Source organism: Athene noctua, chromosome 3, assembly GCF_965140245.1.
Source record: "Athene noctua chromosome 3, bAthNoc1.hap1.1, whole genome shotgun sequence".
In the NCBI taxonomy this organism is placed as follows: Eukaryota; Metazoa; Chordata; class Aves; order Strigiformes; family Strigidae; genus Athene; species Athene noctua.
In genome coordinates this window covers 67556560-67569851 of record NC_134039.1, presented here as the reverse complement: position 1 = coordinate 67569851, position 13292 = coordinate 67556560, and the positions used below count along the sequence as shown (strand labels likewise).

Sequence of the window (13292 nt, the reverse complement as noted above, 5' to 3'; positions counted from 1 at the left end):
TTGCTGTCCAGGTTTCACACAGAACAGAGAATTTAAGACAAAATTCCCAAAGAACATCTTGAAATGGACCATGTTAAATGCTAAACAGTTTCCTCTCAAAACATTCAAACAATTAACAGTTAAGCTAAACCCAGAGCAGAACAGTTCTTACTCTAACGCTGCAACCTGAGCCACTGTTCTGAGGCCTTAAGAACAGCTCAGCGTGGCCCACAGTATGTTGTTTTTCCTTCAACTTATCAGTTATTTAAAGTACATACAAGGAATTTGAAAATTCTTAAAAAGGTGCCTATGTTCCCACAAAATTCAGTAGCTGCTGTCATATAACTGGTCCCATAAAAGCAACATCAGGTTTCAAGCTGATGACCACCCCAGACTTTCAATATTTTCACACTGAAAGTCATACTCCCTCATTTTCTCCTTTTTTGGTGGGGGCTACATTCCATGACTACACAGATGTCAAAACGTTTTTCAAAACAGTTTTATTTGTGCCACAGGCAACTGAGAAAGCCAGTGTTACTTCCCTTCCGCAGCCCCACATGTATCCAACTGTAAAACACTGTGACATTCACTATAAACGTGATAGGGAGGTATCATACAATTCCCTGCTTGTCTTTAAAAAGGGAAAGGTCCCTTTTCAACTGAATCTTTCAAACAGCACCTGCAGTTATCCACCTGAAAACACAGTTCAGGCCGAAGTGTAAATTTATAGCATTAAAAATATGTTGCATTTACAAAAGCAACAGAAGGATGAGGAGAGGAAACTGGTTTGTTTTGAAAGGGTAAGACAGACTCAAATAATTTAATTTAAAATGAAAGTTAATATACAATAGCTTTGTTGAGAAACTGTTAATTTATCAGCTGCTCTACACTAACCCCCTCCTCACATGGAGAGAGCTGTTGGATAGTCTACCTTGCAAAGGGCGATACTCTTAATGCACTGGTCAAAGCATTCAAAGAAAGTTGAGTGTTACTCAGTCCTCTGTTTTCTCATCTTTTAGTTAAATGCATAAAATAGTTTTTGTCAACAGAAAAGATGTGCTCTTGTCATATTAGCAATCTCACAGTTTCCTTCTTCCGACTCATGACTGCCTTCCTCTCCCAGTTTCAGTTGCATGTTGATGTGGCAACTACAGCAACCGGTTACAAGAAAAAGTGAAAACTATTTTTGGTGATTATGTGACAGTTTAGCGTAAGAAATCCAGTAAGAGATAAGCAGCCACTTTTCTATTAATCATCACTAACTGCTCCACAGACCATACATGCTTTTTAACCCCACAGATATCATTTTAGTATTACACATATGAAGAATTCTATAGCATCCCTCCATTCTCAAGTTTTTTAAATACAAACTGGAAAGAAAATTCCCTTAAGCAAATATGTCATTTTGCTAGTATTACTATAGTAACTCAGGCAGAAGGAATATACAGTGAAAATCTGTAAGATTAAGTAAAATCAAATGCCAACCAAAAAAATAAATCTATTGTTAAACATGAACTAAACCTAGTATTTTAATTACTATACTTGTCCTGAACTTCCAGTTTCATCTATTTGCTATTTTGCACCTTTCTTTATCCAACATAGCGGTATTAAAAGCACGTGCAAAAGACTAGCCAAGCTAAATTAAACTGTAATGGTTTATTTCATATCACTAAAATAGCAGTTTCTCTTGACCTATGATAATACCCATGAACAATCAAATGATGTTTCACTTTACTGGGCAAATAAAATACCTCTATTTTCCAACACAAAGACTGAACAAATTGTAACAAAGTAAACCGAGTTTCAAGAACATTTGAATTTTCAAGCCTTGCTCAGCAAAGTTCCACAGAACATACCAAGACTCATAGGAAAGACACAAAAAGTACCTACAAACAATTATAGTAACTCTAGTAACACTAACTGGAAGAGAATTAGCAAAAAAAAGAATAAAAAGGTATGGGAATGTCTATTTTAGGAGCTGGAATTAATTCTGGGGCTGTGCCAACTACTGCTCCTAGCTCCGTGTCCAAAAACTTCAGCTTTCGAAGACAACAAATCGTGTTTGCACAGACAAAACTCTACTCGTCCCACAGAGAGCCTCTAGCAGCAGCTGCTTATCAAAGTGTTTGGAAAGCTGAAAAAAACCAAACAGAAGAGTGGAGACCGTTTTGTTGCTGTGTCTGTATTTGTTATCCCTTCCCTCAATAAAAAATTCAAATTACTATATGATTTCTTAACTAAAAAAAAACCCAACCTCTTTTTCATCAGTTTTAAAGGCAACACATGTAAATGAATAACTATGTAAAAATTGGAGTCCATTTGCACGTCTTTATTTCCTTTTGAAAAAGGATAAGGTTACTTTTGTAACTAGAAATCAGCTATATATCCAACAGGGTAGATATCAAATCCTGAAAAGACTGACAATTACTTAATTTAAAATTCTGTGCAACATAAGTCTGCAGAATCCCCATGCGACAAATACACACTTTCCTAATTATAACTACTTTCCAGATTTTGTACTGCAGATTTGAAGAAACGGGAATGTCCTGTTTTACCAAATCACTTCCCTCACTAGTCTAATGCAGTGATTAATCATCTTCACAGTTACTCCTTTGTGTCTGTACGTTTTAAAATTCTAGCTACTGAATATGCCTTTCTCTGCTAGGTTAAGAGTCCAACAATATATATTTTACCTACTGATACATCTTCTGAAGCCTGAAAGTCTCTCCAGGTTCCTATTCTTTGTTCTACATTTACTGACATTTAAGTAGTGTTTGATTTTGATTGAACATGTAGGAAGCACTTCTTGCTTCACATGACTGAAATCAGGCATCTATTTTTTACAAGCTGTTTGCTCAAGTCGAAATTTTTCTTGGACAGGGAAGTAGCACACTGAACTTAAGAAAATCCCATGTTATTTCAGTCAATTCTCCATTAGTTATAATAGGTTACTTTTTTCCTCTTCTAACAATTAAGTTTGTGATCTTCCAAACCTCTGAATAAGGAAAAAACCCCCAAAACGATAATAAACCCCTCACCCTGTCATACTGGAAAACCTCCTTAAGTCTTCTCAGAAAAATCAGATGCATAGATTTAGTTCTGTCACTTCCTAAACATAATACCTATAGCTTTTCCTTAAAATTATTCACAATAATTTTCTGTGCTTCTTTTTTTTGGAGTAGTCATAACTATACCAACATGATACTGAAATCTAATCTCAAAAGGCTGAATTCACATCAGCAGAAAATAAAGTATTAATCAAAATTTGCCTTTTTATCTGTAATAAAAGAAATCTCAGTATTTATCTACTAATTTTTATGCACTCTAACTTGACCATTGAATTAAAAAAATGAAAGGAGATTGTTCTTCAGACAGTAAGTTCTGGAAATCGTGTTTGTATATGGCACTTACAAGATGCAACACTAATTGCCACCAAAAAAAATGTAATGAAAGTTCACGTAACTGGTAAAACTCAGAAGTACTGAAAACCAAAAACACATTAATCTTGACCTTCAAAACTGCATTATCACATATATAATCACTGTGGACTGAAACCCTCAGACAATGCACAGAATACTAATTATGCACCTTACAGAAATACCTAACACATTAATTTCTGCTTTAAGCTTCTTTACTCTGTACCTGAAAACTAAACAGAAGAAAAAAAAAAAAGAAAAAAAAAAAGCCAAACAAAAAAGCCCAAGGAAATTATATGTACAGCACTTCTATTTTCTAGATTTTTAGTGGGGGGGAAATCAGCCCTCACACATCAACCAACATGCGGCTTTTAATACCTGATACACAAGTATCCTTCCCATTATTTTTACCCAAAATCAAGATCCACTTTTACAACTTATTTAATAAGCCATGTTTTCTCAAACACATTAAGTAATTCTTACTTAATAAGCCAACCAGAGTCAAGATGAACTAGCTTTAAAATAAAGCTCTAAAGTTACCCTGATTTATTTTTTCTTAATACCACTGAGGCAAACACCATAGTAGCTCTTTTCTTGCTTCAGGCAAAATTATTTTTATATTTAAGCAAAGAGGTCAGGGTGATATCAGCTGAAATTTCCATATGTATCAAAAGGGTTTCAAAGTCAGTATTACAAGAAACAGTAGATGATGACTGCTAGCATCCCCTTCCTACCTAGGTGATTCCATCATCTAATTATTAGGTACAGCCATAAGGCATGTCTACATCATGCTCTCCTGTAATTAAAATAAGTATTTCCACATGATTTTGTGAAATTTATACATACATGTATATTCAAGGGCAAACAGCTAACAGACATTAGTCTGGATTTATTCAGCTTTCCTTTTTTTTTTTTCAACACTGGCTCTAGTAGTATTTTTCAATGGCTTTCTTGTGTTGAATTTTAAACAGCATTTGTTATTCTTTCCCCCACTTAAATCCTTTCTGAAGGTATTAAAAAAATGCCAGTATCGTAAAAACATTAAAGCAAATCCCCAAAAGAAACCCACAAGCTACATGAAACATGATTAAGAAGATTAAGAAGCATCATCTGTGAATGCAGACTAACAGTGTGTCAAAGTGTTCCTCTCCACTTATATTTCATCACCTTCTGTTCATTTATTTTTCTAATCCATACTTCATCTTAAGGACAATCAAGATTTCTGTGTCGAGAGAACAAGACTGCATTTAATTAAACAGTAAGAAAGTTCAGGATAGTTCATCTGGATAAATTATAAAACCAAAGGAAATACTACTTCTGCCTTGAGACATACAGTAACAGAAATCCAGTTTTACTACCAGAAGCAATATGCTTTCTAATAAAAGCAAAGGTCAACACAGAAAAATCAGTTAATGTGCAGCACATAAACGTTGATTTCTAAAGACATTTGAAAATATTTTTTTTAGAGCATTAATTATATTTTCTCTCAGTTATCTAACCACTGCTTACATAATTTCATAAGCATCTTTTAATTCTCTTTCAATAATGATGCAACACAACTGATGCATACAACATGGAAAACAAGTGTAACACCTCGTTCCTACTTATTATGAAAGTGGGGCTTGTGTTTGCTTATTTTTTGCTCTCTGCACAAGTATAACATTTCAAACGCTTTCCTAATTTCAGACACTACAAATATACCACATAGAAACTAAAACCAAAGATGAAAGCAAGGATTTATATACTTTAAAATATCTGCTTCCACTTAATAGAGCAATACTTGCACGAATGGTATTTTAATAAAGCCAATTACACTTTATCTCAGTGCATATTTTTAAAATATTGAAGATTAAATATTTTATACCACATTTAATTTTCCCCAGATATACAACCACAATATCCTAGTTTCACAACATTTTTAAGAACGTAAATACTGACACTCGCTTTGCTTTTCATCAAGCAAATGAATTTTAAATGTCTCTTTTGACACACATGATCAAGAGACTACACCAACATGCTGTTATTTGTACTAAAGAATCAAGTACTCAAAAATAAGAGAAACCAGATAGTTTTCACAGCTAACACCGCAACTCTTCTCCTTTGTGTATCCATCCTACTCCCTGGATAAGGCAGTTGTTATGAAGGACAAGGATGAGAAGCAACAGCGGAAAAAAAAAACAAATCTCAAGAAATGGAGCACAGAGCCAGTACAACATAACTAACATAGACAAGAAGCTAGATAAAGATTGTCAAATCAGTCTTAAGTCAGCACTGAAAACTGAAGCCACCTTAAGGCTCTAACATGATCTATTGCACCTTTGGAAGTCAATACTTAGGCACAAACATTCTAAAATACCTAGGCAACAGGTTAGATAGATGCTCAGCATTAAAAAAAAAAAAAAGACACATGGGGAAGCAAGCATGCATCTCCTATTATCAATGGTTAAAAACTTGTGATCCTACACTCTTACATCAGCAGTTCACAGATGATTGTCTGCAAAGCCATATAAGTAGATTATAAACGACCTACAGAGTTATATTATCTATGTAATTTAACAGCAAAAAGCTTAAGAGTATGACATCTGTATAAGAAAGTCTGATAATTGAAAAGTGTACAGCGTCAAAATCATTCAAGGCAGTAGCATAGAAACCTGGCCTACAGACAAACTGTTACAGAAGTTCATGAGCTACAGAAGTTGTGTAGAAATTATGAAGTATGTTGTTCTACAACAGTCTTTTTAACACATCCTGGTAGGTGTTTCAGAAAACAGAATTGTTACAATGGCATTATTAAAATGCCCAGTTTTTCCCATAAAATCAGCATATAATCCCTCCACCTCAAACTAACATAAATGGCAAGATGGTTTTTCTGAAGCTTTGTCAGGTGTGCTCAGGGGCGACATCCACCAGATACTTTCTTCCTCACTATAATCTTCATGTTTCTGTACTTCTCCAGCTACTGACTCTAAAAGAAGCAGCTATATGCTAAGGAGACATATAGTATAGTTATTAATGATTAAGAAAATAAACCAACCAAACAATTCCACGTGTGCCTCGATTCTCAGAGATGTTGAAAACGTGTGTTTTAAATTCATTAGGAAAAAATCACTAGTGTTTAAACACTGAGCACATATTTCTTCTCTGATAATTTAAATAGCTTAATTGCTCTTCCTTGAGATCTCTGGAAAGGCAAATCATGCTTCAGCTCCAGGGGGAAAAAAAAAAACAGCACATTAAAGAACAGATTAGAGAAAAGGGATCATTTAAAGACTGCCAGGAAGTGATCCACATCTTTCAGTATTAGTTTAGGGGTATGCATTTAACTCCCACACACAGAGAAGAGGTTTTCTAAAGGAAAAAAAAAAGTAAAAAGACAAATAGCCACAGAAAATTAGACAACAGAGATTTAGGTCTGCAGCGTAACCACTTTTTAATATGCTATTTCTGGTTTGCTTTAAATTCAGGTATCAGTTTTCCAGGATTAAACACATTCACATTACGAAGAGTACTTCAGCAAGTCTCCTTCAGCTGAAAAGCAATTTATAATAAAGCTCAACTTCAAAATAGTTTTAAACTCTGCCCATTTCTTACACTTCTGACACAGAATATAGGAACTATACTTGTGTCCAGTAACATGAAAACAGAGCATAAATAAAAGAAAGACGAATCTCTCTGCAGTCTTGAAAAGAAATTTAATCATTATATTTATATAAAAAATAAAAAAGTATATTTCTGTTCCTGGCATCTAATGACACTATTAAAAAAAAAAAAATCTGATGATAATATCCTTTTCACAGTGTAGCTTTTATGGAACTTACCAATGGAAAGAATTGCCAGAGGCACAATTGAGAACATAGATTCTAATCCTCAACTCTCACTTAGTTCATGTTATTTCTTATTTTGTTTTAAACAAAACAAGAACACACTACACCACCAATCAGGACTGTCCTAATTAAGACAAAGCCAAATTCTTTTATATGAACCCCCCACTCCCACAGACAACAGTACCTGTTCAAGTAAGTGTTAGTTGCTTACTGTCAACTTAAGCTCTTCTGCAGTGCATCACTAAACAAAAATGCTATTTTACCAAGCACATCACAGAGAACAGTGCAATCAATCTGATGTTCGTAAACATCACAAAGGAGCTAAAGGCTCTTTGTCAAAGTCAGTCAATAAGTACCTACTTACATTACAAAACTTACTGTGGGAAAGGACTGCAGTCTCAAAACATGCATTTATTTAGATTAATTTAACCAGCCTTAATTGTCCACTATGTGAGACTTGGGTCTCAGCATGGTTTACTTCTATTATTTTAAGAGCCCTCACTGCCTGAGCATTCAGAGTCCTGTCACAGTACAATGAACCTGCACATGTAAGTGGTGCTTGTTTCATGAAGCTTTCTGAACCACTGGTTCTTAAATCAGTAATAATTTAAATCAAGGGGTAAACAAACATATTGATGTTGTAAGTGCTAGAAACAAAACAAATAGGCTATAAACGTGGCTTCAGTCTCAACAGTCCAATTTTTCATTTCTCAGCCCAGTATATTTTGTCTTAAATGTTCAGCAAAGACAAAACTGTTTACCACAGAACTTTGTAATTACTCAAATCCCAGAAAAAAATATTTCCATTGTTGAAATGCATAACTCAGATTAACTAAAAGAAATCTGAGAATAGATGCTACTGTTCTTTTAAATTAAGATACAGCTAAGCTAACTGAAGCTCATGGTGAGTTTTTTGAACTCCTGAAAGATACTAAAAATCTTCATTTGCTACAAATCTATTATTCCTTATGAAAACATCACTTCAAACATCCCTGCTTTCTGATGCACCACTTCACTAGCCTCACCAGATCTAGAGCCATCTGCCAGGCCCCCGACCACCCCTGTAAAAAATACAAAAATATGGCACATTAAATGTAAAGCGCAATTTCAGTTCTGGTGCTCACGCTTTATACTTGCACTCACATAACAAAAATTCCTTCAAGAACTGCAAAAGACACAGTAATATAAAATCAGTTTAAACAGGACTTACAAAGTATAAATTTGTAAGCAAAGACAAGATTATAACTCTTTCAACAAAAATGAATTAATGCATGTGACAAACAAACATTTTACTGAAGTTATAGGACAGATATTTGGTAGCATCACTGAACAGAAGGACACTGATTTCAGGTTCCATGGCTAAAAATACATTAGCCAGCTAACTTACCATCACTTACTTGCCAACTTGTCTAAAAAAAGTCTGCAAGGTACCAAGTTCATCCAAGCCTTGATAAATACTATTGCATTTGCAAAAGGAAAAATGCAAATTTAGGAAAAAACTCCTGAAACGTTACTCTGCCCCACAAGGAAAATACTTTCTGGAGGGGCCTTTTTTGTACTACTTACATAGATCTTACAATACAAGTTTATATTTAACTAAGATTAACAACATTCAAATCTGATATAAATAAATGTAATTAATTTTCATTTTTGGGCTCTTAAAATTAGGACAAAAAGTTCAGATTCCCAAATTATGAATACAGTTAACCTTGCACTTGGCTGCTGTTTATTTTAAATAGGAAGGTAAACTACATATGCTACTCTGAATTCGGTGGTTAATTCTCAGTGGGTGGCAACAACTGAACACACAACACGATTTGGTCTGACAAAAAACAAGTTTCTGAGGACAAGACAGACCACTTGACCAGAGACTACTAATTTCTCTGGGGAAGTTCCTGCATTTTTAATGTAATTTCACAAAAGTACAATGTACATAATTTACATTAATCCTCTGAATATGGCCTGAAAGAAAGCATGTAAGAAATGCTGATAAACTTCAAGTTGGCATCTAGAAGCACTGGTTTAAAATGAAACAGGTAACTAAGTAAGGTTTCTCTCAGTTAGTTTGCTTACCTCTGGGGGGGAATATAAGGAGCAGATACTGTTGGCATAACTGTACAGGGTTCAACCACTGTTTTCTTGGCTTTTTTTGTCTTTTTTCTGACTTTTGATGTAGACCTAGCAGTTCTGACTGATCCTTCCTTTCTACAAACACCGTTTTTGATTTCAGCTTCTCCATAAATATTTAGAGGTCTCCGTGTGCAACCTGGTGGAGTATGTACATCACAATAGGCAGTCTTTTTTACAGAGAATGTTGTCCCACTGCCAGTTAGTTCTTTCACAGGTTCCATTTTCATATACAGACCGGCCTTTTGAGCACATGTCACATGGAATGCAGTATAGCAGTTTGCTTTGTGGCACTGGATGCAGGCACCAACACCTTTCTGTTTACAGAGGTAGCATGTTAACTTCCATCTGGCTGGGGGAATGTTCCTGACACCATCAATTGGCTCAATAAAAACTGTATTGGCAAATCCAACTTCTGGAATCCACAAAGCACACACAACGTGTCCCCAACGATCATCATCAGTCTTTTTAAAGGCACCTCCCTTGTTTGGGCACAGCACACAGTCTACAGGCCGAGAACGGGACTGCAGGCAGTGTCTGCAGAGCCACTGGCCCTCAGGTATATATGGCACCCCATAGCATTCCTGATGTACTGCTAAATTACACATATCACAAAACAGGATTACATTGCTGTTCTGACATTCACCATCCATGCATATACAACACACTGCATCTTCATCAATTAAAGACTGATGATCACCCTGTTTTTGGTTCTCACAATAAGACTCTTTCTCAAACCTATCCATAAGGAATTCAAACATATTTTGTGAGACAACTGACACTCCATCACTTTTCCGTTTCTCATTTATTATTTCTAACCATGCATAATCTTCTTCATCCATGTCATACTCAACTTCATTATCAAGTTCTTCTGCTGACTTCTCAATGAATTTGTAATAAACCGGAGGTCTCCGAGGAGCCGAAGGGGGACTGTATTCAACAATCCGTACTTTTGGTTCTGGAAGAGGAGTCGTTGTAGCAGGTATACCGTGTGAGCTCGGAAGAGCTTCATTTTTCTTTTTCACTTTGTTATTTTTATGCCGTTTGCTTCTGAGACAAACTGGTGGTCTTTCACTATTTTCTTTATTGCTGTTGCATTCACTCATTTCCTGGGCTGTAAGATCATCTTCTAATATAATCTCTAAAGGATCAAAGATACTGATCCTATGCAAGCGACCTTCAATTTCTATTTCAACCATTCTTTGAGCCTGAGCGTATGTCAAGGTTTCTCGTGTGGGGGAGTGCTTAATACTGCATGGGGAAGAAGAATGCCTTGCTGCCGATACTCGATGACATCTTCCTTTTCTCCTCATTTGGTAATGTTTACCTAAAATTAGAGCAACAGTTAATATTACGAACTCTAAACATTCATATTCAAGTATTAGTTGTATTATAGCAAGAAAAACCCCAAAACACTCAGTTCTACAGCACCCCATCTCTCTATTCAATCGGGGAAAAAAAAAAAAAAGGCTGTTACCTTTACTTAATAGGACTGCTCATACTGTTTGTACAAATTTAACCTAACGATAAAGAGCTCTCCTAAGTAACAGCTTCTTGAAATAAACCCAGCTAAACAAAATCCTTGATACAAAAATCCCATATCAGAGCTACCTGTAAGACTGCTGCATGAGAAAAAAACATTTCAGAAGTGACAGAGGAAAAAAATTACACTTGTTACATTGTAAGAAATGTAACATACTATTTCATACAATGTATGAATATAACGTGATATTTCATACCATATCTTCTAATACCTTAAGGGTGTCTGCAGTTTGAAATTTTCTTCAGCATCTACAGACTGCTTTCTCCAGATCTCCCCGCAAAAGAACGTACATAACCGTGAAAGAAAAGCAAGTCTTCTCCACAGTGTTTTCCAGGGCAATTTGAAATAGTCATGTTAACAACTCAATTACTACAGCTATACTTAAAGTTAGAAAAACACACTTAATTACAAATTTGGCAAGTATGAAGTTTGACAGCCCTTTACTTTTTTTTACTTTTCTTGTCAAAATGACAAGAACACAGTTGAATTTGCAATGGCCAATATGGTGCAGAATGTACTGCAACTAGGAGATACTCCACCTGTAAAGCAGATTGATCTTACAGCGAAAACTTTCTCCCTCCATTTAAGCGTGCATGTACACAGACCCTCTCCCTATTCAAGAGTTCTCAGAGCAAATGAGGTAGATGAAAATCTCCCTGTCTTAAAATCCAATCCCAAGCTCCTTAACATAATTTTCAAGTTTATCACTTACTGGAAGATCATTCCACATATGATGCAAAGAGATAGCTTTTTTCCCCCATCATGAAGTGCCATGACTAAGACAAGCAAGTATTTTGATCACAAAATTTCTAATTAAAAAATTCCATACTTATGACTTTTAACATTTTAATGTTTTGGGTTTTTTTTCCTATGCGGGTTGAAAATATTATAAAACCAACCGATAAGGTCAAGTTTAGAAGTTCCATCACCCTCCTTCCTAATAAATCATTAATAAATAGCAAAATTCAACCTCAGCTACTGTGAGAGACAAGAGAGCGGGACATGACAGCTACAGAAAAAACTCCTGATCTTAAATCTTAGATGTGGCTTAAAGTATTATTAGGGCCTCACGGTTTCAATTCTGCATTTCAATGCAGTGTTGCCTACTAGTTAAAATAATGTAACTAGTGTTAGCATGTGTTGCCAAAATAGCAGAGAAATAAGAGAGATCATAACACAATTATTGTTGAAGACTAGTGTATCTATTTCAGGAAGAAAATAGCAAGGACTGGAACAATTACATAGACTACTTCCATGTAGCCTGCCTTTTGCTTAGTCTATGATGCCAGTCTCTAAGGTGAACCTAAAGTACTGAAGGAACTCAAAAGGAGACTAATTTAAGCAGCTAGCATTAAAACTAGTTCTTGAGAGGGTCCATCTATCTGCTCTCACAAACAGACTGTTTTCCCAACCTAAGCTAGTTTTATTATTCATGCAAAAATTGTGGTGCTCAATAGATCTGACATTTACACAAATACCTTGTTATTACTTGTTTTTACAGCACAAGCACAAAACCAGACAACAGCTGGTGTTTAACCGTGACAGACCTCTGATCTGTTCTATAGAATCAACTGATGAATAAAAAAGGGTCCACCTCTTCAAGAAAGTTTTGAAGAAATATTTTATAATTTAATTCTGTAAAACGACACAGGGTTAAATCATAATGATTTCTTAACTGTAAAAGTTTAAACCAGTAACGCTGCTACAGAAAGTCCAATAACTATAAACAAAGGCATACCGATAGTTTAACTGAAATTAGAAGTTAGCTTCCAGTTTCACAACAGATTTGATAATTCAGAGGCCAAAGATAACACCATGGCCCTGATTTTGTTTATTACGGTGAATAAATAAAGCAGGATTCTTCAGCTAACACACTGACATGTCAAGGCACAGCAATGTACTGCAGATAAGAATGTTTTATTTTTACAGTATTTTTTTTAATGTGTCTTTATTTAGTCACCAGTCAAGAAAAAAACATTTACATTATCTTTACCTCGTATAAATGCATGTAAATTTTATCTAGATGTAAAATTCTAATTTGTTTTTTTTTTTAATGTCCCTTCCTACATCTTAGCTGGTTGTGTACCTGTTCACAGTGGCTTAACAAGTGACTGTTTTGAACAAAATACTGGGGGAGGGATGAGACGTAGCCCTCAGAAATCAAAAACGTGCAATATGCCTACACTTCACTATCTAACTTAACCCAGTATCACAGAAAAACAACATTCATGCTGGGTTTCCAAGCTTTCCATCCTCCTCTTTTCCCAAGGTTCTTAAGCTTGGCTGCAAGCAGGCAATAAGAACAGGAAGAAAATATCCAAAAGCACAGGTGTTCTTGCTTTGAGGTTTAGGACTACTATTGTAAAACTCAAACAAACTATGAACCAGAATTATAAAAAAAGG

The 13292-nt window shown here is 35.3% G+C and overlaps 1 protein-coding gene across 2 annotated transcripts in view; it reads right to left on the bottom strand.

Moving 5' to 3' along the window:
• The window catches only part of BRD1 (bromodomain containing 1), a 74317-nt gene that overhangs the window by 48082 nt on the left and 12943 nt on the right, over nucleotides 1-13292 (bottom strand). For both annotated transcript variants that reach the window (XM_074903246.1, XM_074903247.1), the window contains exon 7: nucleotides 9293-10673. In XM_074903246.1, the coding sequence (XP_074759347.1) occupies nucleotides 9293-10659 (1367 nt within the window). In that variant the 5' untranslated portion in view covers nucleotides 10660-10673. The remainder of the gene's footprint in view (nucleotides 1-9292; nucleotides 10674-13292) is intronic.